We start from the raw sequence: 27,927 nt of genomic DNA on the forward strand, positions 1-27,927 counted from the left end.
GCGGGGAACTTTGCGCGTTCACGATTCATCGAACATGCGAACATATGGCGATATTCGCGACCACCATATTCTTTTACATTGTGAAGAACTTTGACCCATGACACATCCATCAGGTGGTACAGGACAGCCAATTGAGACGGTTCAGCACATGGACATACCCCCTACCTTATAAATAAACCTGATCTGGCCGCCATTTTACATTCAGTCTTTTGCCAGTGTAGGGAGAGGTTGCTGTGTGGAGCAGGGACAGGCTGTTAGGGACACCAAACGCTAGCTAATAGGGCCACAAAAGTCCTTTTAAGGACTGGTATAGGTGTGCTATCGATAGGTGTGACATACTGAGGGGTGTAATATACTTATAATATACTTTCTAACATAGAAAGTATATTATAGTGCAATTGTATTGTGCATCAGTTGTGTGCGGTTTTGCTGTGTTACTGCAGCCACACAGAGTGCCAAATGCTATTGGAACAAATAATTTCTACTGGTGTGATTTACCAGTTGCCCCCCAAAAAACTGATTGAGGCAGGGGTGTTATATACCAATAATATACTTTCTATATAGTGCATTTAGGTAGTCCAGCATTTGTTTGCGGTTTTGCTGCGTTACCGCATCTACACAGAGTGACAAACGCTATTGGAACCAATAATTTCTACTGGTGTGATTTACCAGTTGCCCCCCAAAAAATTGATTGAAGCAGGGGAGTTATATACCAATAATATACTTTCTATATAGTGCATTTGGGTAGTGCAGCATTTGTTTGCGTTTTTTCTGCGTTTACCGCATCTACGCAGAGTGACAAACACTATTGGAACCAATAATTTCTACTGGTCCGAAAGGACGTTCAGCGCAGCAGGGGGGATCGTGACCGATAAGCGCACTTGCCTAGCTCACGACAGTGTGGACTACCTCACATTTCTAAAAATGAATGAGGCATGGATCTGGGAGGAATTCAACACATGTGACGAGTCCACCACGTTTGATTGAATTTCCTCATGACAGCCAACACATATCCGCCACCACCCAGAACAAATCATGGTCCCTGTCTTAGGTAAATACAGCGGCATAAAAGGCCTTTTATGTCCGTTGAATGCCTAATTTTTGTGGCCTGTACTAGCCGACAGTTACATTTTTATCCTGTGACTGCCTAATGTCCCTCCAGCCACAGAATCCTACAAAGTTGTGTCCTGTCAGGTGAATGCCTATTGGCTAATTTTTGGGGCCTATATTGGCAAGTTCTCACAACAATACTTAGTGCACCAATCACTAATATCTCATGAGACCTTATAAAATGTGAAGTTGTGTCTATAGCGAAAAATAATTATCGCATCATTAGGGATTTTCAAAATGGCGCTTTTTTAAAATACTCAATCTGCATATACAGCGATTGTTCTAACATGCATGTGAAATTTAATCAAATACACTGCTTTAATGTCAAATTACTTACAGTGAGAAGTTCTTTCTCAACATTGCCAAAATTGTTGCCAACCATCTTTTCTGATCGCATCCAACTTCGGTCTGGTGGAAACCAGTTGCTGTAGTAGGCCGCGCCTATTTTGCGCATGCGCATATGTGAAAATTCCATTGCCGATATTTTGCATTGAAAAAAAAAAATGAATGGAGATTGCAAATTCGAATAATACATCTGGTACGTCACTGTCTATGTTTGTGGGACTATTTGTGCACTTCTAGTAATTATTTGGTGGCTGCAAATATGACCTGAAGGTTTTTCAGGTTCGTCTGCCATTCAAGTCTATGGGGCCCGCTGCGAACACACGGTTTGCATACATTTGATTGCGAATGCGCATTCACGTTCGCGAACTGTCCCGGCCAATGTTCGTCCATCACTATTCCCTGCTGAACGGCATTTTTTTTTTTACCACTGATACACACCAAAAAGGGCTGCAATTTTCGCACTTCACCACACAACGGCTAATAAGCCCTTTTTTCCCACTAATACAAGCCAAAAATGCTTTAGAACATATAACTGCACCGCACAAGGGCAAATAAGATGTAGAAATATTTCCTTGTAATAAACCTTGTTAATGCCTGTATCAAATAGCACTTGCACCCTAAGGCCGAGTTCACACGAACGTGTGTGACCCGTGCCTGTGCTGCGGCCCGTAAATAGTGGGCCGCAATGCACGATCGCCGGCCTTAGATCAGCCGCATCGGATCGCGGACCCATTCACTTTAATGGGTCCGCGATCCGGCCGTTCCGCTAAAAGATAGGACTTGTTCTATCTTTTAGCGGAATGGAAGTACGGGACGTAACCCCACGGAGGCACTCTGTAGTGCTTCCGAGGGGTCCCGTCCCGTGCGGCCGTTCCGCGATTCCGGATTAGCGGACCCATTGAAGTGAATGGGTCCGCATCCGTGATGCGGAATTCACACGGAACTGTGGCCGTGTATTGCGGCCCGCAATTTGCGGGCCGCAATACGGCCACAGATCACACACGTTCGTGTGAACTTAGCCTAAGGCCTCCTGCACACGACCGTTGTGTGCACCCGTGGCCGTTGTGCCGTTTTCTGTTATTTTTCGCGGACCCATTGACTTTCAATGGGTCCGTGGAAAAAACGGAAAATGCACCGTTTTGCAGCCGCATCCGTGATCCGTGTTTCATGGCCGTGAAAAAAATATGACATGTCCTATTTTTTTCACGGCCAACGGTTCACGGACCCATTCAAGTCAATGGGTCCGTGAAAGAACACGGATGCACACAAGATTGGCATCCGTGTCCGTGATCCGTGGCCGTAGGTTAGTTTTTATACAGACGGATCCGAAGATCCGTCTGCATAAAGCTTTTTCAAAGCTGAGTTTTCACTTCGTGAAAACTCAGAACCGACAGTATATTCTAACACAGAAGCGTTCCCATGGTGATGGGGACGCTTCTAGTTAGAATACACTACAAACTGTGTACAAGACTGCCCCCTGCTGCCTGGCGTTCCGCTGGGGCTCCGATCGGTAACCATGGCAACCAGGACGCTACTACAGTCCTGGTTGCCATGGTTACATAGCAATAGTACAATAGTAGAAAATTCATACTTACCGGCTGCTGCGATGTTCGTGTCCGGCCGGGAGCTCCACCTACTGGTAAGTGACAGCCTCAGGTCTGTGCGGCGCATTGCTAAATGAACTGTCACTTACCAGTAGGAGGAGCTCCCGGCCGGACACGAACATCGCAGCTCCCAGGTGAGTATGAATCTTTTACTATTGTACTATTGCTAGTAACCCGCTGCCACCAATGATCGGGGGGGGGGGGGGGGAGAGATGGGAGGCCGCACACTGGCCACCAATGTTGTTAATGCTATAGAGGGGGGGGGCCGATGGGGGGCGCACACTGTGCCACCAACGATTTATTACAATAGAGGGAGGAAGGGGGGGGGGGCGCACACTGCCACCAACAAATTATTACAATAGAGGGAGGAAGGGGGGGGGGCGCACTGGCCACCAATGATATTCAAACTGGGGAGGGGGGGGGTCTGCCCCCTGCTGCCTGGCAGCCCTGATCTCTTACAGGGGGATATGATAGTACAATTAACCCCTTCAGGTGCGGCACTTGAGGGGTTAATTGTGCTGATCACGGCCCCCTGTAAGGGGGCAATCATGTACACAGTTTGTAGTATATTCTAACTAGAAGCGTCCCCATCACCATGGGAACGCCTCTGTGTTAGAATATACTGTCGGAAATGAGGTTTCACGATCTAACTCATATCCGACAGTATATTCTAACATAGGGGCGTTCCCATGGTGATGGGAACGCTTCAAGTTAAAATATACCATCGGATTGGAGAAAACTCCGATCCGATGGTATAAAAGGGACTCCAGACTTTACATTGAAAGTCAATAGGGACGGATCCGTTTGAAATGGCACCATATTGTGTCAACGTCAAACGGATCCGTCCCCATTGACTTGCATTGTAATTCAGGACTGATCCGTTTGGCTCCGCACGGCCAGGCGGACACCAAAACGACTTTTTTTTCATGTCCGTGGATCCTCCAAAAATCAAGGAAGACCCACGGACGAAAAAACGGTCACGGATCACGGAAAAACGGGACCCGTTTTTGCGGACCGCAAAAAAATACGTTAGTGTGCAGGAGGCCTAATAAGAACGGTTTGCTGGAATTACAGAGCTGTATAATGGCAATTTGGATCCCCAGTCAGTGCAGCAAGGTGTAATAGGATTGTTCCTATTACACAGGCTGTAACCTCCCCTACTGAACCCTGTTCAACATAAATGCTGTGGAATGATTCCTCCCTATCCTTCCCCTACACCTTGAATAATCTTTCCCTGCACTTGTAAATCATTTTTTTAGCACAATTAAGTTTTTTCTAGCACTGTCCCTAGCGCCTGTTGACGTCTCTCCCTGCACTAAGTACATTGGAAAATGGCAGAATCCAAGATGGCTGAGGCAATTTATAGGGCTGTGACATCACAGGGCTGGCTGCTGATTGGCTGCATGGATGGCATAATGGGTGATCCTGCCTTCCTAGAGTTCCTTGCTCCATGTCCTCACACGTGCAGCAGCCATTTCAGGAAAAAATTTGATTCGTTACCACGAATCGCGAGGAAATTTGGATTCGGTGCGAATCTAATAAAACCTGAAATTCGTATCGAATTCCACTTCGTCAACTTCGATTCGCTAATCTCTAATCACTTTATTCTGACCCCTAAAACTTTTTTGTAGTTATGCTTACGGAGCTGTATGAGGCAGTTTATTTTTGCAGGACGATCTGTACTTTTCAGTGATACTATTTTGAAGTGTGTGTGACTTTTTGATCACTTTTTCTAAAAATTTTTGAGGAGTTGAAGTGAGAAAAAATGGCAGACTGGCGTTTTTTTTCATTTTTTCACCGTATGGGATTGATATTGTTATATTTACATAATACAGACGCTTTTGCACACCGTGATGGGCATGATGTGTCTTTTTTATTGGTTTAGTATTTTTTTGTTTTATTTTGGGGAAGGAGGTGTGATTTAAACTTTTATATTTTTTATTTTCTTTGTTATATTTTTAAAAACTTTTTTAAACTTTTTTTTTAAGTTACCCTGGTTGACTATAACTGGCAATCATTAGTTTTCCTATTTTGTTCATTGAACACTGTAGGGACTTTGACATGAGATCCTCTGATCGCTTCTCTAACAGACTGTAGTGAATTACCATTGCAGTCTATTGGATATTCCTTATATTCCTATATAGCCCTGCCACAGATAGGGCTCGATAGGAACATTGTTATGGCAGACCTTCAGAGGATCCGAGGCTGCAATAGCAATCGAACGGATACCTCGACCTCGGCACAGTGCTCCTGGGGTTTTACTTCTCAGATGCCATGGTCACAATTTACCATGCATCTGAAGGGTTAAATGTCCATGATCAGTGTTACCGCTGATCACGGACATTGCCTACAGGTGTCTACTGTGTAAAAGAGCAGGCATCTGGCAGCTATGGCACCTGCTCAGTTCCTAGCTTAAAGGGTGTATTACATTGGCAGATTCTCTGCCCAATTATGGCTAACGAACATTCGTATGAATGCTTGTTAGCGATCAGCTTGCAGTGTAATACTGCCGCTGATTGCCCGATGAACGAGCAAACGCTCATTCATCGGGCAGTTGTTATTTTTTAAGCATGCTTAAAAATGTTTGTTTGCAGGTGGCAGATCGTGCTGTCTAATTACAATCTGCTGCCAGCAAACCACTAGACAGCACTAGATGGCATAGCAATCGCTCCTCCCCATTTTGCGGAGGAGATCGCTGCATGTAATAGCAGTGGTCTCCTCTGGTAGTGAGCAGACGATTGCCTGGAAGGAACGCTTCCCTCCTGACAATCGTCTGCCTGATCTGGGTGTCTAATACACCCTTAATCCCTGGACTTCTGACATACATGTATGGTGGTCGTCCTTAAGGGGTTAAGTATGTGTGCTTGTTCTTTAAACCCATTTACTAGCCAAAATAAAACCCTGTGTTAACCCTCTGTAATGGCTTATTCACACTTTAGTGTTTGGTCAGTGATTTCCATCAGTGATTTTGAGCCAAAACCAGGTGCTGCTCTAAACACAGAAGAGGTGAAGATCTTTCCCTCATACCTTATGTCTGTGGAGGCTCCAATCCTGGTTTTGGCTCACAATCACTGATGGAAATCACTAGAGATGAGCGAATCAAATCCTACGAAGTGGAATTCGATCCGAATTTTAGGATAAATTCGATTCGCCTAGAAGCCGAATTTCCTCGTGCTTCGTGTCAGCGAATCGATTTAACCTGAAATTATATAAAAAACAAAAAAATTCTGACTTACCTCCTCCATTTGCTCGCGACGGGCCACCAGCCTCCATCTTGCTTGAAGATCTCAGCCGAAATCCTGTGCGGTGTGATGACGTAATCTCGCGCCGACAGGATTTCGTCCGAGATCTTCTTGCACCCACTACTTACAAAAAAATGCGCTTCGTCACGGAGCAAATTTTTGGGTGAAATTCGGCGAATCAGCCGAATCAAACTTTTAAGAAATTCGCTCATCTCTAGAAATCACTATGGGCTCATGCACGTGACCATATATCTTTTGTGGTCTTCAAAACAATCCAGATGACGTCTATGTGCATTCTGTATTTTGCGGAACGGAACAGCCGGCACCTAATAGAACAGTACTATCCTTGTCCATAATGCGGATAATATTAGGACATGTCCTATTTTTTTGCGGAACAGGTATACGGACATACGGAAACGGAATGCACACGGAGTAACTTCCATTTTCTTTGCGGACCCATTGAAATAAATGGTTCCACATACGGTCCACAAAAAAATGGAATGGACACGGAGAGAAAATACATTCGTGTGCACGAGCCCTAACCAAAACAGAGACGTGTGAATGAGGCTTAAGTCATTAAGATGAATGCATCCTTTAGTGTTAGTGGCTGCAGACACAATCATATCAGACCATGGTTAACCCATTTAACACTAAACTAAATACTTGCCAACTCTCCCAGAATGTCTGGTGGGCTCCCAGAAATTTTTTTAGATCTCATGGACTCTTGTAAGTTCTGGAAAATCACCTAGTTGCTGCATGGAAAGAAAGCAGCCCTCGTGAACTTTAACTGCAGTGCTGGCATGCTCCATCATCAGACTCACCCCCAGCGGCCCAAACGTGAATTGAGGGGGTGTAGTGTGTCACCAAAGGGATCTATGATAACGTATGCATGGTCTAAGGTTGTGTCATTGCCCCACTCACCTGCCTCCCAGACCCTATTTGCGAAAAGCTTGAAAGTATGAAAATAAAGCAGTTTAAGGACACATCATTTAGGGTCAGGTCCTTTTTATGGGTCCAAATGTTCTGCCATTTGGTTAATAGAACCGGAATACAGAAGACTTATTATTCTAGTGCTCATAGTGCAGTATTCATGACGGAAGCCCTCCACCTGCCTCTCCATCAGTGCCTTATGGCGGTTGTGTATCAGCATGTAGCGCGGCAGCCGTCACTGATTATATATCAGGGGAGTCACGGATAGGTGGATGGAGTATTCGCCTCTTTAATTTATTATTCATTATTCCTCAAATTATGCTGTGGATTCACCGAAGATTTCATCCTATACTGTATGTTGAATATGTAAAATTTGTGGTGAAAATATCCATCTTTTTTGCAAGATAATAGGTAGGCTACAGCATGCTCATTTTTCTGCACAGAATTTTGCAGGTATTTGTGGATAGGATTTTGAAACCCCATCCTCATATCTTGTACTGTAAATTGCTATGGATTACGCCCATGTCTGAACATAACCGTAGGGTCTGTTACCTGAATAATTTTATTTACTTTTTTTGCATTTTTAATGCATTTTAATAGTGCAGCATTAAACAGGGCAGCATTCAGCTGACAGATTTACAAAAAAAGGCCTCATGCACATGACCGTTGTTGTGGTCCGCATCCAAGCTGCATTTATTGCGGCTCGGGTGCGGAACCATTCACTTCAATGGGGTCGCAAAAGATGCGGACAGCACTCTGTGTGCTGTCCGCATCCTTTGCACCGTTCGATGGCCCCCGCCCAAAAAAATATAGCATGTCCTATTCTTGTCCGTTTTGCGGACAAGAATAGGCATTTTTACAATGAGCCGCCCGTTCCGCAAATTACGGAAGGCACACGGGCGGCTTCCTTTTTTTGCGGACCCGCGATTTTGCAGACCGCAAAAAAACGGAACGGTCGTGTGCATGAGGCCAAAGTCATACAAAACGTATATGTATCTGCAAACAATGACAAAAATCTCTAAATGGTGACTTGTCATTAAGCGCTAAAATATGTTCTCATTGAGTAACGGATTTTATTGCAGAGAATTTGAGCGACTGAAAATCAGTTCCATTCATATGAATGTGGATGCTTCCCAAATAACCTTATTCAGATGAAGGAACTGATTTTCAGCCGCAGAAATTTCCTGCAACAAAATCCGCTGCATGTGAAGGCGCCCTAATTGTCAAAAGCATGAAGCCCTTTCAGATCATAATGCAATGTAAAATGTAAAACATATATCTATAATTAAAATTAGAGATGAGCGAATCGATCCGAATTTTAGGATAAATTCAATTTGCCTAGAAGCCGAATTTCCTCGTGCTTCATGTCAGCGAATCGATTTAACCTGAAATAGCTGGCGGTGTGATGACGTCATCGTAATCTCGCGCCGCACAGGATTTCGGCCGAGATCTTCAAGCAAGATAGCGGCGGCCAGCCCGTCGAGAGCAAATGGAGGAGGTAAGTTTGATTTAAAAAAATAATGTATTGTTAATTTTACACTCAGATGCTGTGATCATGTATGAGCTCGGCATCTGAGGGGTACAATGACGGGGGCGGCGCTATCGCAGCTCCCCGTCATTGCACCCACTACTTACAAAAAAATGCGCTTCGTGACGAAGTAATTAGTCACAAAGCAAATTTTTGGGTGAAATGTGATAAATCAGCCAAATCAAACTTTTAAGAAATTCGCTCATCTCTAGTTAAAATACTACTTCCCCTGCACAGATCAGATGAGAAGCTCCCGCTGCACACTTACATTATTCAGCTTGAGCTTGCTCTTATCCTGCTTTTGCAGATGTCCGGAGAGGTGATACAGTACGGCTCTACTTCTCCTGCGGTTGGCGTTGAATCCAGGTGGCCTGGTGTCAGTGTAAACCTCTAAATCATCATCTGTAAAAAGAGAGGCATACAAGCAGACATTTTATTAACTTAGCAGATATGGTGTAACAAACAGCAAGTGCAGTATAGGGCCACGTTCACATGGCACAGATTTCCCTTTTTTTTTTTTTCGTATGCTGAAAACAGATTTCTGATGTGGATTCAGATGTGGATTGGTGCCTATCTGCACCTTTGTAATTCAATGCAGGCAGGGGTGCACCACCAATGAGGCCAGGTGAGGTGATCACCCCAGGGAGCACCAGGTAGGGACAAGAGGGGGGCAGCCGAAGGGCCATGAGCTGAAGGGAAGGGGTTATGTTAAGAAATTGGCATTGAAGGGGGGGGGCGCTGTTTCAGTTTTTGGCTTTTCAGCGCGGATTTTGCAGCAATGACGAACATGCTGTGAATTTTAAAATCTGCAGAATGTTCATTATTCAAGACATTCCCTGATGGCAAGAAATAATAGATATCAGAGTATTCATGTAGAAAGGGAGTGTTAGAGGGCAGTAAAATTGGGAAGTGATGTAGGGACAGGAGAAAAGGTAAAGGAGAAAAGTGGCAGATGGAGAATAAGGCATAGTGCAGGGTTCATTTGTTCCACAGGCTCCTACACTGGACAGTCAAACATATTATGGAGTCTGTACAATGGGGTGAACATATGTTATCCGGGGTACCTAATGTAAGATAGGTTTATCACATGGGTGTAGCTATAGGGGGTGCAGAGATAGTAGTCGCTATTGGCCCAGGAGCCTTAGGGGGCCCAAAGACCCTTGTACCACATAAGAAGACACTGGTATTATACAAAGTACATGCTGGGAGGGCTCTGTCATAGATTTCGCACTGGGCCCAGAATCTTCAAGTTACACTTCTGGCTGGAGGGAAGGGGTTAGGTCAAGAATTTGGCATTGGCTGGAAGTGCCGTGTCAATTTTTGCCTCAGACAGCATGAAAGCTATGCCTCTGCCCCTGGTCACAAAGCACTGAGGGAAGGGAGGCCCAAGCTGAACCCTTGCACCAGGGCCCATGAGCCTTTAGCTACGCCCCTGGTTTATCATAACGGTCCATCAGTAGAGACATACAGTATATCTTGACATAATGTAAGTCTACAGACACCTGTTTCCAGGCTAAGGTATAGATTTGAAAGTGATTCAAAAGAAGGAAGAGATCAGTTGGCGGGTTGTATGGTGGAATTTTTCTTTCTCCAGAGAGCCCTGCAGTTTATAGTACATCCTTCAACTGAACCATTTCAAGCTCTCTTACAAAGGGCAGTTTGGGGGATAACCCCCGAGTGTACATCACGTCAGAGATGGAGGTACAGTGGTTGGATAAGGTAATATGGGGTGTATGATTCTGGTAGGCAAGTAACTCAACATCTCAGTTTCCCATTTGGATATGTATATGTAAGAAAGAAGAAAGATTGTGCTTAGGGTATAGTGATGATTCCAGTAAGTTCTTGAGTTGAGAGGTATTTTGCAGAGAGCACAGATTGTTGTTAGAGAGTTGGATATAGCGAAAAGTTTGAAATATTTTCTGCAAAGTTTCAAAATTCAATACCCTGTTAAATGTAAAGTAAAAAAAAAAGCCTTTTAATTTTATTTCATTTCATGAACTTCATCCTTTGAACTTTGTTGAGATCACCTGTCCCAGGTAGAACATGTGCTTAGAACAGAGGGTTGAAGCAATTGGGGAGAGACAGTTTCTCTGTATTACTGGTGGGAGAATATTTCATGGTATAGCTGAGGACCTTGGTGTCACACTAGTAGGGGTCCACAATACAGTACACAGTCAAGGGTGATAGGTGCACAGTCTGCTGGCTCCAGGGTAACTGCACAGCTTAATAATATTGGAGACTTTTAGGACTCAGTTTGTTCAGAAAAGAGCAATTAGTAGAAATTCTCAGGAATACATGGGAAAATCACAGACATTTTTATATTTTTTGCAAGATAACATTTTCCTCTTCTGGTCTGAACCTTTTATCATGAAAGGCCAGAATAATGAATATTACATAGAAAACAGTACACAGGGCTAACATGGTGAAGCCTGTAATTACCATAAATACATACAAAGTATCACAGTCCACACTGATCAAGTTCAAGAGGAAGATTCTAAGAGTAGAATATTGAGGACTTATCCTAAGGACAGGTCATCATTATCAGATCGGTGGGGGACTAACTCCTGGCTTTCCAATCAATCAGCTCTTCGAAGAGGCCACGGAGCACTGGAGAGCGCAGTGACCTGCTCTCAGGCCAGTGACGTCACATTCATCGGTCACATAGCCTACATGCAGCTCAGTCCCATTCAAGAGAATGGGCCTGGGCTGTAGTACCAAGCACAGCCACTATGCCATGTACAGCACTGTGCTTGGTATGTTGTAAGTAGGCTGCAGAGCTCACTGCATCCTCTTCAAACACCTAATTGGCAGGGATTCTGGGAGTTGGACCCCCACCGTTCAGATATTGATGACCTATCTAATCCCAGAAAACCCCATTTGAAGGAGTTGTCTGAGACAAAATCTGTTGTAAATCTCCTCTATGTTTCAGTGGTGTCACTCTGTTCCTTTCCACTTGGCAATATTTATTTAGCTGTAGCAACAATGTCATGGCAACAACATCTAACTGCTACAGCCAAACACTGGCCAGTACCAGAGAGGCGCAACTGGGACAGCACGCAGAAAGGAATGACCGGGACTCAGAAGTTAAGTTGCTGGAGGAAGACACTTTCACAAGTCTTCAGTGTCTGTGAAGGTTCTCATTTATCCGGGTCATGGTATATCTGTAAAGAATAAATCAAGGCAACTGGACTTACTGTAGATTTCTTGAAAACGTTTCACTCGTTCTTCCAACGAACTTTCTCAACGAGCTTTCTACTCTTAATTTTCTCAATTCTTTCTCAGAATTGAGAAAGCTCGTTGGAAGAACGAGTGAAACGTTTTCAAGAAATCTACAGATTTTTTATTGTACAAATAAGGCCTCATGCACAAGACCGTATTTTGTTTCCATGTCCGATCCATTTTTTTTGCGGATAGGATGCGGACCCATTCATATCAGTGGGTCCGCAAAAAACGCGGACAGCACACCGTGTGCTGTCCGCAACAGTATGTCCGTTCCGTTGCTCCGCCAAAAAGATAGTGCATGTCCTATTTTTTTCTAGTTTGCGGACAAGGATAGGCATTATTACAATGGATCCGCAAAAAAACCAGATGCCATACGGAATGTCATCCGTTTTTTTGCGGATCCGCAATTTGCGGACCGCAAAACACATACGGTCGTGTGCATGTAGCCTAAGACGTGTTTCGGAATTGGACCTGTTCCTTGTTCAGTTACAACATAAGGTTTCATTCAAACGAGCGTATGAATGAGTCTGTATCTGTTCCACACAAAAGATGTGGACAGCTTACCATGTGCTGTCCGCCTCCGTTGCTCCGTGTCACGGCCCCGCAAAAAAAATATAACATGTCCTATTCTTGTCCGCAACTGCAGACAAGAATAGGCATTTTTTATGACAGCCACGGCATGTGCAGTCCACAAGTTGCGGAACGCACATGTGCCTGGATCCGTGTTTTTGTGGATCCGCAATTTGCGGATCCGCAAAACACCACGTTCGTATGAATGCAGCCTAATGCACACAAAACCAAGGAAACCTCCTCAAACTTTGCAGCAAGTGGGAGGGGAAGCAAAAGGTAAGGGATAAAAGCTAGCAAATGGTTCTAGAGACTAGGGTCAAAGAATCTATCAATACAAACCACACAGCACCAACCTAGCATATCACCAGATAAAGCACCGGAAGGTAGAGGGACGCTGTGTGGCACCGTGCTCACCTTTTGTTGTTGTGCAAATCAAGCACAATCAGGCTTGGACTGGCCCACAGGGGTACAGGGGAATTCCCCGGTGGGCCCCCAAGCAAGGTGGGCCCCTAGTCTCCTACCCCCTGCACAAGTGGCACATAACACAGTAGACCTACTGCACTACATACATATATTCAGTGTACAGCACCTCAACCAGCCTATGTTCATATAAAAAACTTGTTAGATTATTTATTATATTTGAATGTATCCATACGGTGGGCCTCCAAAATAAATTTTACAGGTGGGCCCTAGGTACCCCAGTCCGACACTGAGCACAATGCTGTTAGGGCATAGTAGTAGTCCTTGACTGCAGCACAGCACAATGCGGGTGATAAAAGATCATTTCTGATGTTAAAATGCATGAACAAAAAAAACCCATAAAATGGCCGGCACTGTTCCTGCATTTTAGCGGACGTTAGGGTGACAAGGCCAGTAAGGAAATAATACAGGACTTAAATTTACTAAAGAAAAGAAAAAGAGGTTGTTTCATACACAAATGACTATGCGTAAAAAATTGTATAAATCAACACTTAAAGGCGTACTCTCTTTCTCTCTCCTTGCAACAGTAGGACAATGGGAAATTTACCAGGTAATGGGTCTTTAGTTTTTTGTCGTTTAGTATCCCCCCTCTAGATTTTATCTGATCTCAGGCAATACCTTTTACACCTATTCTTCCTAAAATTATGATACTTTCTGCCACTAAAATCTCCGTTTCGGCAGAATGTTATTTGTTCTATGTCACTGGGTAATGATGTTCTGTATGAAGAGAAAACTAATTTACACAATAAACATCCCTACAGTATCTAATCTTTTTATCATGTGTCCATACTATTTTGTATAATTAAATATAAAAACATTGAATAATATAAATACAAGACATTACTTATCTTGTATGTTTTGCTGAATTACAATCTGTTTTATACTCCAGAGCTGCATTCACTATTCTGTTGGGTGTTATTATAATCTGTGCATGAGCACGTTATTAGAAATACTGTCATGCAAAGTATTGTGCAGGCACTGAACAAGCAGTGAATGCTGATATATTTCAGCTCTGATGCCTGCAGAATTGAGAATGCAGTTGTGAACTAGAATACAGAATACAAGACAAGAAAGTAAATTATACTGGAGGAATTTATTGTCACTTTTCTTGCATACAAAAGTCACAAACTTTTGTGCGAGCCGCATTTTGTACAAAAATGTGTGACTGCCACCTTGTGCTTCTCCCATAATTTTTTGTGACAAGGAAATTGGGTGGGATATAAAGGGAGGGAATGTGGCCTCTGCTGCCTGACAAATTTATCACAAATGAAGTAGAAATTGATGTAAATTATGATGCAAATCTATAGCTGCTCATAAGCAGCGACTGATTTGCTTTTATAGTGCACTGCCAACCAACAGATGCCCCTAATTTATGTACTCTTCGAGACTAGATAGACAGGATTACATTACTGATCATAGACAGTACACAGGCAGATTCGGCTCTGATTTAAAGTCCTATTGGACTGTGCGATTTCAAACCAATTATCAGGAATAGGGATGCTCATTCCAGATGATTGGCCTGAATAATTGAGCAGCCGATGGACAAGCAAATGCTTGTTCATTAGCTGATGGGCATCTTTTATCAGGATGAAAGATGCCCGATTATCGGCATCATACTGTGTGATCAGGGATGTGCTGCCAAACACCTATAGAAGAAAATGAGGGAGGAACGACTGCGGTAGCAATCATTCCCCCCACATTCAAAGCTTGCATTGTCCTGTGTAATCACGACGGTACAAATGTGCGGCGATGGATGATTATCATCTGCACTCGCACTGCCTGAGGATCAGGCAATGTAATACCACCCTTACAGTGAAACAGAGAAACACTGCTGTATCCAACTCCCATAGCTCTTCCTAGTCTTGGCAGAAGAACAATATACTCTTGCTATTGCTCATTACTTAGCTTAGTCTTCATTCATTAAAGCTGATATACGGCAAAAAACATCCTGCTGTAACATTTGGCAGGACTCTTCTCCAAGTTTTTATTTCAATATAATAGTTAGGGGCCATACACACAACTGTTGTTTGGGTCTGTATCTGAGCCGCATTTTTTGTGGCTTGGATGCAGACCCTTTTACTTCAATTGGGCCCAAAAAGATGCGGACAGTTGCTCCATTCCGTCACCGTGGCCCCACAAAAAAAAAAAAATAGAACATATCCTATTCTCATCCATTTTGCGGACAAGAATATGCATTTCTATCATGGGCGCCCGTTTCATTCTACAAATTGCAAAACACACACTGCCAGCATTCGTGTTCTGCGAATCCGCAATTTGTGGACTGCAAAACACGACATGGCTGTGTGCTTGAGCCCCTAACAGAAGTAATTCCAAATATGAAAGAAAGCTGTCAATGTCTGAATGAGTTTTCTTGAGCCCACCACAGGAAATTATTGTGGGGGTCTATACTCTGTGTATACAGGACATATGCACATTCACTGTTAAGTACTGGTCATTTTTGTTGTCATTGCACATTCAAGAGTTATCATCAATAGGTTTAATAGGATATCTGCTAGTTATTGGTTCCACGGTCAGCTCCAAATTATATTCTGCTAGGCTTGTTTTGAAAGGGTCCCATTATTGTATCAGAGCTTGGGCCCACCGCCCACCAGAACATCCTCTGGTACACTGATGTCCCAGTTTCAGCCTGAAAGCCACAACACTCACCCAGAAATGTCCTTTATTGCATATAAACATGTAAAACAGGCTGTCCATTGAGCGATGAATTATGCATTCCTCATGGCCCTGAAGCATGTGGTGACGCTCCACGTCAGGGGCGTAGCTATAGGGGAAGCAGGGGAAGTAGCTGCTTTGGGACCCAGACCCACAAGGGCCCCCCCACAGGAAGAAGACTAAAAGATTTTATTGTCAAGGACCCCTCAACAGTATTATACAGGGAGTTTATATACAGTGACACTGTAGAAAACGGACAGAGCGGATAACGGGTCTCATCTGAGAGCTCAATCTTGACTAGCCGAAGGGGTGTTGCATGTGAGTTGGGGGTTGCGAAGAAGTTGCTGGGGGAAGGGGCCAGTTCAAAAATTTGCTGTGGGGCCCAGTCAATTGTAGTTACGCCACTGCTCCACGTAATAAAGGACAATGCGACCATTGGTATCTCATAAATAGCACTTACATAAAACAATTACACAACAGGTACAACATAGCCAATATACAGTATGATACTCTTTACAAGTCAATGGCAACAAGACAACAACATAACATAATAGTTATATAAAAAGGACTCAGATCGTTGCTATCATTGACGCCGGATGGACCTAGCGCATCACTGCGCTGGAAAGTTTAGAAATAATGCACATTTTACTTTTCTTCCACTTACTGTAGTTTAAACTAAAATTAGATTCATGATCTGCTGTTTTACACAGAAAAAAAAGGATTTAAGGAAACTTCAATAAGTCCTTCCTTGTCTGTTTTTGCTAACTATTCTGCTGCTTAGAATTGCACTTAGAAAAGTACAAGGAGAGAGAGGGAGAGAGCGTACTTCCTTTTCTGCCTGGTACTTTTTCCTCTCATCTTGAGAACAAAGCCCTCCTGTAATTAATCTACAGCGCACTTCTTTCATCTTGTCATGTACTTCTTAATACGATACATGCCCTTATTCTGTTTTGTGGACAAATTAGATAGATGTTAGATACATCCCTGCTGTGTAGTTGGCCCCCCCCCCCCGGGGATATTTATTTTCTCATTCTGCCATTTGGACTCGAACAGGCACTTGAATCTTTACACAATACACTTTTTTGCTTGAATAATAAATCCAGGCGGCACGTTTATGGCCCCTAGCAATCCACCTCCTGCCTCGATCATGATAGGGGGACTGTCCGAAGTACCTGAACAAGAAAATCCAGACAGTGTTGCTGGTCCTGTAGACTCAAACACACAGACCCCTAAGCGACCACCCCCAATAGAATATAGTGGCTCCGGCACCCAACCCTTGAGCCTCCCCAGACCTACTCTGCTCCAGGAACAGATTAATGAATTACAAAGAAAGGGGCAATTTCGAAGTTGTAAAGGAAGCCCTAGCTCTTACCCAACCACAAGGACCTCCAAAACATGTGTCCTTCACCTTGCAGCAGTTATTCACCATAGTGAACCTGCTGCCAGATGCTGAAACCCATCCCATGCCCTTTTCCAGAAAACTGTCACAGGTACATCAAACGTATGGATGTACATGATCAGACCTACAGAGCATTGGGGAAAACAAGACGGGAGTATTCTTCACTAATAACGGACCATATCCCCACTATCCTAAGGGGTCTGACCTTCAACCCTCAGGATCATGAGTCTGGGGAATACTTCATAGAGAGGTTACACAAATGGGCAAAAGCGAAGTTAGCTGAGCAATCTACCACATTGCAGGACATGGCTCAGAAGAAAACCGAAACTGTTGAGAGTCAAGCAAAATTACAAGGACATGGGTTTCAGCCAGAATGAAGCTGTACACCTCAGACTCCTGGCCCGCTCGTTTGTCAATGGTCTGCGACCAGAGATAAACAAAGCCCTTGTGACAAAGCCCTTGTCGTCCTGAGTGGAAATCCCTGACCCTGGAAGTCTTTTGCAAAGGGCTTGGAAAGTAACACTAAGAAAACTTGAGCGGCTGTGATAGCCGTAATGTCAGGAGAAGATGGTGGAGAACGCCCGTCACCTCGTGTCTGTTATGGGTGTAGCAAGCCCGGACACATCAAACGGAGCAGACATCTGTGGCCAACCAATCAACAGCGACATGGAGGCACTCCGCCTCCCTCATCGCAATAGGACGCTGGCAAACCAGTGCAGGGAGAGGACACTCCATGTATGGAAGTCTCCGCCCCTCCTGTCGGCCCCGCCCCTCGAGTCACCCTTGAGGGGGCAGGGAAGGAACTCTCATTCCTTGTAGACCCTGGTGCAGCCCGCAGTGTTTTACGCGAGACTGCCGTACCTCCTTTTTTATAAAAGAAGAAAAAAAGGGAGAGGAGGCAGCGCCTCGTGTGTAGAATCTTACAATTATGGTAATACAGATACACTGATTTTGCTAACCAGATGGGGTTGTGATGAGTCACAACGCCTATGAGTCGCCTTGCTGGATTTTTCCCATCCAGCTTACGGGGAAGTCTGGGTCTGCTGCCCAGGTCTGTGCCCTTTTCCGTGGATCACGGTTAATGGGATAAGGAAGGATGCGGTGAAGGAAGAGTTTATACCATTCAAAGTGGCGCTGATGCAGAAAAAGGACTCCGTACTCCAGTGTTACCAAAAGAGGTAATCTTTTTATTCAAAGTCGACGCGCTTCAGGGGCGAACGACCCCCTTCCAAAGTAGTTTAATTTTAGCTCAATTTAATGAGACTGAGACACAAACCTCTGTCCAAATTGTTGTTTCATCAAACACAGTAAGTAGACGGTCTTTTTTTAGGTATTCTCAAAATAATAGCAGCTTAACCACCTCCGGACCGCCTAACGCAGGATCGCGTTCCGGAGGTGGCAGCGCTGCGCAGAGTCACGCATATACGCGTCATCTCGCGAGACGCGAGATTTCGCTCAAAGCCGGCCCGCGCATGCGCATCGCGGGCCGGCAAAAGTTAAAGAAGAAGTTCGTCACCAGCCTGCGAGCAACGATCATTGGCTGGCAGGCTGGCGATTTTTAAAAAATCCAATCACTGGCCATATAACAGATCATATTAGTAAATATGATCTGTTATATGGCTTCTCTGCTTCTCTGCTGGTCCTTTTCATCGGTTGGATCCAGCAGAGAAGCAGACTGAACTGTGAGTAGCACCAAACACTTCACTGTAGCCCCTGATCACCCCCCTGCACCCCAATTAACCCTTTGATAACCCCTTTGATCGCCCCCTGTCAATCACTTAGTGAAAGACAAAAAGTGATCAGTGTAAACTGTCACTTTTTTTTTTCACTAGTATTGGCTGTTAGGTTTTAGGGATAGTTTAGGCCCCTTGGTTAGGTAGTTAGCGTCAGTTAGCGCCCACCCCACCGCACCGCAGTCACTTTTATTCGCTGATTAGCGTATCGCTAATCAGCATTTGTACTTTTATAGTATCTGTAAGTGATCAAAACTGATCACGGTCAGATCTATAATAGTATTAGTGTCACCTTAGCTCGCCCTCCACTCAAAACGCAGTGTTTGCCCGATCAGGCCTGATCGGTCGCCCACACGTGCGTTCACCCACGCCCGCCCCACCGCAGTGACAAAAAAATATTTTTTTTTGATCACTGCACATTCACTTTACACGCACTGCGGCGATAAAAAAATCTGTTTTGATATTTTTTATCAACCGCAGCGGCCTCCGGTACTTCGCTAGCCTCCCCTTTTTAAGACAGGTTTGCTTTTTTTCTTGGGTAGTCTCAGGGAATACCCCTAAATTTAGTAGTCCAAAATGTCAAACAGGGGGTATTCTTCTAAAGAGGCCTACAGGATTCTGACCCAGTCGGATGAGGAGTGGGAACCCTCATCTGAAGAATCTAGCGGGTCAGAATATGAACCTGTGGAAAGCAGTGGCTCTCTGACCCAAAGTTCGGACGAGGAGGTGGAGGTCCCTGGCAGCACCAGGCGTACCCGGCCCCATGTCGCTAGACCACAGGTTGCGCAGGATCCGCTTCAAGAGCAGCAGAGTGGGGCTGTCGCTGCCGGATCACGTGGTGAGGCATACACCAGCAGCACAGCCCTTCCTGGACCTAGTACCAGCACTGCCGTACAACATGGTGAAGTAGCAAGCACCAGAAGGGCAGTTGAAGCTGGTACGGTGGCACGTGCAATAGTTACCCCGTCGCAGCCACCGCACAGACAGGCCCGTAGAGCCCCTAGAATCCCTGAGGTGCTGGCAAACCCTGATTGGCAGTCACCAACTTCAGCCGCACCAGTAGTTCCCCCTTTCACCGCCCAGTCTGGAGTTCGGGTTGAGACAGCTCAAATCGGTTCGGCCCTGGGATTTTTTGAGCTCTTCTTGACTGCGGAGCTCTTGGACTTAGTCGTGGCAGAGACAAACCGGTATGCCACACAATTTATAACCGCAAACCCGGGAAGCTATTATGCCCAGCCTTTCCGGTGGAAACCAGTCCAAGTTTCCGAACTTAAAATTTTTCTGGGCCTTCTCCTCAACATGGGCCTGACAAAAAAGCATGAATTGCGGTCATATTGGTCCACACACCCGATTCATCACATGCCCATGTTCTCTGCTGCTATGTCCAGGACACGATTTGAGACCATCCTGCGTTTTCTGCATTTTAGCGACAACACCACCTCCCGTCCCAGAGGCCACCCTGCTTTTGACCGGCTCCACAAAATTCGGCCCCTCATAGACCATTTCAACCAGAAATTTGCAGATTTGTATACCCCTGAGCAAAACATCTGCGTAGACGAGTCCCTAATACATTTTACCGGGCGCCTTGGCTTCAAACAATACATCCCAAGCAAGCGTGCCCGGTATGGGGTCAAATTGTATAAGCTCTGTGAAAGGGCCACAGGCTATACCCACAAATTTCGGATCTATGAGGGAAAAGATCAGACCCTGGAGCCGGTCGGTTGCCCTGACTACCTGGGGAGCAGTGGGAAGACAGTCTGGGACTTGGTGTCACCCTTATTCGGCAAGGGGTACCATCTTTATGTGGACAATTTCTACACAAGTGTGGCCCTCTTTAGGCATTTGTTTCTAGAACGGATTTGCGCCTGTGGCACCGCGCGAACTAGTCGCGTGGGCTTCCCCCAACGGCTTGTAACCACCCGTCTTGCAAGGGGGGAGAGGGCTGCCTTGTGTAACGAAGAACTGCTCGCGGTGAAATGGAGAGACAAGCGTGACGTTTACATGCTCTCCTCCATTCACGCAGACACGACAATCCAAATTGAGCGAGCAACCCGTGTCATTGAAAAGCCCCTCTGTGTCCACGACTATAATGCGCTCATGGGAGGGGTGGACTTCAATGACCAGATGTTGTCTCCGTATTTAGTTTCCCGCAGAACCAGACGCTGGTATAAGAAGGTGTCTGTATATTTAATTCAATTGGCGCTGTACAATAGTTTTGTTCTCTACAGTAAGGCTGGGAGAACACGATCTTTCCTCAAATTCCAGGAAGAGATCATCGAGAACCTCCTTTACCCAGGAGGTTCCGTGGCCCCATCCACCAGTGTAGTTAGCCGTCTACACGGGCGACATTTCCCCAGTGTCGTTCCTGGTACCTCAACCCAACCGTCACCCCGAAAAAGATGTCGTGTCTGTAGCAGGAGTGGAATAAGGCGTGACACCCGCTATTTCTGTCCTGACTGTGCTGACCACCCTGCCCTATGCTATGGAGAGTGTTTCCGGAAGTACCACACACAGGTAAACTTAGCATAGGGATTGCATCTCACAGGACAGGCACACAGGGCTATTAGGGCCCTTTTACTCACAGCTGCTGCAAACCTCTCCTTTCACCTGGGATAAAGTGCATAACGTACTTTGCCACATCTTTGGGCGATTTGCGCTTTGCACATTGTCCTATGGGGAAGGAGAGGTTTGTTCTATAAAGGTAAAAAAAACTAAACAAAAAAAAAATTACCGGTAAGTAAAAAAGTTAAAAAAGTTAAAAAAAGTTAATATGTTCTGTTCTAAAGTTAATACAGTTATTGCTTTGCGGCCTGGTTTTTTCTTTTTTGTTTTGTTTTTTTTACCTTCCAGGTGGACCAACCGATCGACTAGCTGCAGCACTGATGTGCATTCGGACAGAAGCATTGCGCTGCTGTCAGATTACACGCAAGTCGGTGTATGCGGCGCTGCAAGACGAGATTTCTCCTCTGCAGTAAAAGATACGTTTGCCGAGGCATATGAGCTGAGGAGGTGGCGGTGTTCATATACTTTGGCAAACACTTTGTATATATATATAAAAAAAAAAAATCCCGGCAATGATTTATTCATCCACATCGATTGATGTGAATGGAGAAATCGGGTTTGCCAGGGCATACGAGCTAAGTGGGTATGGATGTTGGGCGGAGCTCCTATGTCCTGGCAGACACCTTCCCCTTCTTTTTCTTTTTTTGGCAGAGATTTTTTCATCCACATTGATCGATGCGAATGAAAAAATCTGTGCCGTTCATTTTTTTCTTTCAGCCCAGAGGCTGAACGGAAAAAAAAATCTCATTACCCGTATGCTCAATATAAGGAGAATAGCAGAAACTCCTAATGCTGGGCATACATGTAATGATTGCGGAGACCCTCAAATGCCAGGGCAGTACAAACACCCCAGAAATGACCCCAATTTGGAAAGAAGACACCCCAAGGTATTTGCTGAGGGGCTTATAGAGTCCATGAAAGATTGAAATTTTTGTCCCAAGTTAGCGGAAAGGGAGACTTTGTGAGAAAAAATAAATAAATCAATTTCTGCTAACTTGTGCCAAATTATTTTTTTCTCTATGAACTCGCCATGCCCCTCATTGAATACCTTGGGGTGTCTTCTTTCCAAAATGGGGTCACTTGTGGGGTAGTTATACTGCCCTGTCATTCTAGGGGCCCAAATGTGTGGTAAGGAGTTTGAAATCAAATTCTGTAAAAAATGACGAGTGAAATCCGAAAGGTGCTCTTTGGAATATGGGCCCCTTTGCCCACCTAGGCTACAAAAAAGTGTCACACATCTGGTATCTCCGTATTCAGTAGAAGTTGGGGAATGTGTTTTGGGGTGTCTTTTTACATATACCCATGCTGGGTGAGATAAATATCTTGGTCAAATGCCAACTTTGTATAAAAAAATGGGAAAAGTTGTCTTTTGCCAAGATATTTCTCTCACCCAGCATGGGTATATGTAAAATGACACCCCAAAACACATTCCCCAACTTCTACTGAATACGGAGATACCACATGTGGGACACTTTTTTGCAGCCTAGGTGGGCAAAGGGGCCCATATTCCAAAGAGCACCTTTCGGATTTCACTCGTCATTTTTTTACAGAATTTGATTTCAAACTCCTTACCACACATTTGGGCCCCTAGAATGCCAGGGCAGTATAACTACCCCACAAGTGACCCCATTTTAGAAAGAAGAGACCCCAAGGTATTCGCTGATGGGCATGGCGAGTTCATGGAAGTTTTTATTTTTTGTCACAAGTTAGTGGAATATGAGACTTTGTATGAAAAAAAAAAAAAAAATCATCATTTTCCACTAACTTGTGACAAAAAATAAAAAATTCTAGGAACTCGCCATGCCCCTCACGGAATACCTTGGGGTGTCTTCTTTCCAAAATGGGGTCACTTGTGGGGTAGTTATACTGCCCTGGCATTCTAGGGGCCCAAATGTGTGGTAAGGAGTTTGAAATCAAATTCTGAAAAAAATGACCTGTCAAATCCGAAAGGTGCTCTTTGGAATATGGGCCCCTTTGCCCACCTAGGCTACAAAAAAGTGTCACACATCTGGTATCTCCGTATTCAGTAGAAGTTGGGGAATGTGTTTTGGGGTGTCTTTTTACATATACCCATGCTGGGTGAGATAAATATCTTGGTCAAATGCCAACTTTGTATAAAAAAATGGGAAAAGTTGTCTTTTGCCAAGATATTTCTCTCACCCAGCATGGGTATATGTAAAATGACACCCCAAAACACATTCCCCAACTTCTACTGAATACGGAGATACCACATGTGGGACACTTTTTTGCAGCCTAGGTGGGCAAAGGGGCCCATATTCCAAAGAGCACCTTTCGGATTTCACTCGTCATTTTTTTACAGAATTTGATTTCAAACTCCTTACCACACATTTGGGCCCCTAGAATGCCAGGGCAGTATAACTACCCCACAAGTGACCCCATTTTAGAAAGAAGAGACCCCAAGGTATTCGCTGATGGGCATGGCAAGTTCATGGAAGTTTTTATTTTTTGTCACAAGTTAGTGGAATATGAGACTTTGTATGAAAAAAAAAAAAAAAAATCATCATTTTCCACTAACTTGTGACAAAAAATAAAAAATTCTAGGAACTCGCCATGCCCCTCACGGAATACCTTGGGGTGTCTTCTTTCCAAAATGGGGTCACTTGTGGGGTAGTTATACTGCCCTGGCATTCTAGGGGCCCAAATGTATGGTAAGGAGTTTGAAATCAAATTCTGTAAAAAATGACGAGTGAAATCCGAAAGGTGCTCTTTGGAATATGGGCCCCTTTGCCCACCTAGGCTGCAAAAAAGTGTCACACATCTGGTATCTCCGTATTCAGTAGAAGTTGGGGAATGTGTTTTGGGGTGTCATTTTACATATACCCATGCTGGGTGAGAGAAATATCTTGGCAAAAGACAACTTTTCCCATTTTTTTATACAAAGTTGGCATTTGACCAAGATATTTATCTCACCCAGCATGGGTATATGTAAAAAGACACCCCAAAACACATTCCCCAACTTCTACTGAATACGGAGATACCAGATGTGTGACACTTTTTTGTAGCCTAGGTGGGCAAAGGGGCCCATATTCCAAAGAGCACCTTTCGGATTTCACTCGTCATTTTTTACAGAATTTGATTTCAAACTCCTTACCACACATTTGGGCCCCTAGAATGCCAGGGCAGTATAACTACCCCACAAGTGACCCCATTTTGGAAAGAAGAGACCCCAAGGTATTCGCTGATGGGCATAGTGAGTTCATAGAACTTTTTATTTTTTGTCACAAGTTAGTGGAATATGAGACTTTGTAAGAAAAAATAAAAAAATCCTCATTTTCCGCTAACTTGTGACAAAAAATAAAAAGTTCTATGAACTCACTATGCCCATCAGCGAATACCTTAGGGTGTCTACTTTCAGAAATGGGGTCATTTGTGGGGTGTTTGTACTGTCTGGGCATTGTAGAACCTCAGGAAACATGACAGGTGCTCAGAAAGTCAGAGCTGCTTCAAAAAGCGGAAATTCACATTTTTGTACCATAGTTTGTAAACGCTATAACTTTTACCCAAACCATTTTTTTTTACCCAAAAAATGTTTTTTTTTTATCAAAGACATGTAGAACAATAAATTTAGAGCAAAATTTATATATGGATCTCGTTTTTTTTGCAAAATTTTACAACTGAAAGTGAAAAATGTCATTTTTTTGCAAAAAAATAGTTAAATTTCGATTAATAACAAAAAAAGTAAAAATGTCAGCAGCAATGAAATACCACCAAATGAAAGCTCTATTAGTGAGAAGAAAAGGAGGTAAAATTCATTTGGGTGGTAAGTTGCATGACCGAGCAATAAACGGTGAAAGTAGTGTAGGTCAGAAGTGTAAAAAGTGGCCTGGTCTTTCAGGGTGTTTAAGCACTGGGGGCTGAGGTGGTTAAGAAACGTATTTCTCCAGACCAGAAGACCCCACAAAGGTCAGAGATTGATGGCATTCCTTCACTGAAGCTTAGGGAGAGCCCATGTTGCTGCTGGCTTCCACCAAGAAGATACCTTGGTGGTCAGAGCAGACACCTTATGCTGCAGACAGTGCAGAATTTGCGACTGTCCATATGTACTTGGTGGAACTACACTCTTTTCTTCTTGGTGGAAGCCAGCAGCAACATGGGCTCTCCCTAAGCTTCAGTGAAGGAATGCTATCAATCTCTGACCTTTGTGGGGTCTTCTGGTCTGGAGGAATACGTTCCTTAAGCTGCTATCATTTTGAGAATACCTAAAGAAAGACAGTTTACTTACTGTGTTTGATGAAACAACAATTTGGACAGAGGTTTGTATTAAATTGAGCTAAAATTCAACTACTTTGAAAGGGGGTCGTTCGCCCCTGAAACGCGTCGACTTTGAATAAAAAGATTACCTCTTTTGGTAACACTGGAGTACGGAGTCCTTTTTCTGCATTAGCGCCACTTTGAATGGTCTGAATTCTTCCTTCACCGTACCTCCTTCTTGGCTCACTAACATTCAATTACCCTGTTCTGGACTAGAAGGGGTCGTGCAGCATAACCCCGTTACCAAGCCACTGGACTCTTCCAGACCAAAACCCCTCGGCTCCACCTTCCAGCAGGAGTCATGTCGCAATTTGTTGTCAGCCAAACATGCCCCTTTAATCTGTTAGGCTCTGATCTTCTTCAGAAAATCCAAGCTAACAAACAGTTCAGAGAGGATGGGACGGTCACCCTCGGTACAGCCCTATACCCGGAAGAAACATACCGCCTCATGGCATTAACAACTCTTCAGGTCACTGATTCATATGAGCAAGGGGATTAGCTGCAAACCATATTGCACCTCATCCGCGATACCCTCTGGGCCAAAGGACCCCAGGATATCGGACGCCTCAATTTCCCACCAGTCACTGTGACCCTGAAGGACCCCAAGGTCCTGCCATACAAAGCGCAATATCCGCTTTCTGCCTCATAACAGGATGCTATTACACTCCAAGTGCAGGCCCTCCTGCAGAACGGGGCAATCAAAATCACTACCTCTCCCTGTAACTCGCCCCTTTACCAAGTCCGGAAGAAGAGGGAGAAGGGACAACCTCCTATTTACCGCATGATTCAGGATCTCCGAGCTGTCAACAAGGCCACTGTCCTCGAGACACCTATTGTCCCCAACCCGCACACACTTCTCGCTGGCATCCCACCCACCGCCACTACTTTCACCGTCAATGATCTGGCCAAGGCATTCTTTTCTGTTCCCTTACATGAGGACTGTCAATACCTTTTTGCTTTCACTGATGCTGGCAAACAGTACACCTGGACTGTTATGCCTCAAGGGGCTCAAAACAGCCCTTCCTGCTTCAGCAAGGCTATGTCCGACCACCCGGAAGTGGAACTCATGCAATATGTGGATCACCTACTCCTCTGTGCCGTTTCTCTGCAAGTCTGCCTATCCATGTCTCACTTCTCCAGTTCCTGGCTTCTGCTGGCTGTCGAGTCTCACAAGCCAAATTGCAGCTGTGTCTCTCCAAAGTTGTCTTTCTAGGTCATTGTATCTCTCAAGGTAGCAAGCACCTCACTGATGCCAGGAAAAAGGCCATCTCTGACATCCAACTCCCGGACACCCCTCATCAGTTGCAAACCTTTCTGGGACTCATCTCATACTGCAGACCCTGGATCCCTGCTGCTTCAGTCCTAATGCAGCCCCTATATGACTGTATACCCCACAATGCTACTACTCCTTTCCAGATGACAATGGAGGCCGGAGAAGCCTTTCAGACATTGAAGGCCGCCATTTCATCTGCCCCTGCTCTCAGCGTCCCCAACTACAACCTTCCTTTCCGACTGTATATCATGGAACGTCAGGGCCACGCGACTGGAGTCCTTACTCAAATTCATGGTGGCCGCAATAGACCCCTGAGTTGCTATTCTAAGTGCCTTGACCCCCTAGCCACCCCTTCCTGTGTCAGAGCCATCCATACTGCCATCTCTCTTCTGGACATCACATCTAACGTTGTGCTTGGCCACCCCCTCACTATTCTGTCTCCCCATGACATTTTTGCCATCCTTCAGCAGACTCAACCTAAACACCGCACTGCACAGCGCCACCTCCGGCTCCAGTGTAGTCTGCTCCTGCTAGATAATATCAGCATTCAGAGATGCCACAGCCTCAACCCTGCTGCACTCCTTCCTCTTCCAAGGGAGGAGTATACTGGAGATTGTGAAGATTTTATCGATCTACATGCTGAAGAGGATCTTCAGGAAGAAGAACTATGGACCTCAACTGACTCTCTTTACAAGGAACAAGATCATGATTGCATCACAATGATGGAAGCTGAAGTAGGGACACCACCATCAGTCAAAGACACTTCTTTAACAAACCCACATTGGACTCTCTTTGTGGATGTCTCAAGGTATGCCGATGACAAAGGGAGGTTTCATACAGGCATGGCAGTCACTAGTGAGCATGAGGTGATGTGTTCAAGACAATTGCTCCCAGACCAGTCAGCACAGGAGGCTGAACTCATTGCCCTCACTGAAGCCTGCCTCATGGCAAAAGACTTCCGCCAATATCTACACAGACTCTAGA

At 44.7% G+C, this 27,927-nt stretch overlaps 1 protein-coding gene across 1 annotated transcript in view; it reads right to left on the reverse strand.

Annotated features, from left to right (window-relative positions):
• Positions 1-27,927, reverse strand: part of LOC121008056 (potassium voltage-gated channel subfamily H member 8-like) — a 777,955-nt gene that overhangs the window by 235,314 nt on the left and 514,714 nt on the right. Inside the window, exon 4 of the mRNA XM_040440333.1 lies at positions 9,028-9,161. Coding sequence (XP_040296267.1) covers positions 9,028-9,161 — 134 coding nt within the window. The remainder of the gene's footprint in view (positions 1-9,027; positions 9,162-27,927) is intronic.

The sequence above is a fragment of the Bufo bufo genome, chromosome 7, assembly GCF_905171765.1.
Source record: "Bufo bufo chromosome 7, aBufBuf1.1, whole genome shotgun sequence".
NCBI classification, from domain to species: Eukaryota; Metazoa; Chordata; class Amphibia; order Anura; family Bufonidae; genus Bufo; species Bufo bufo.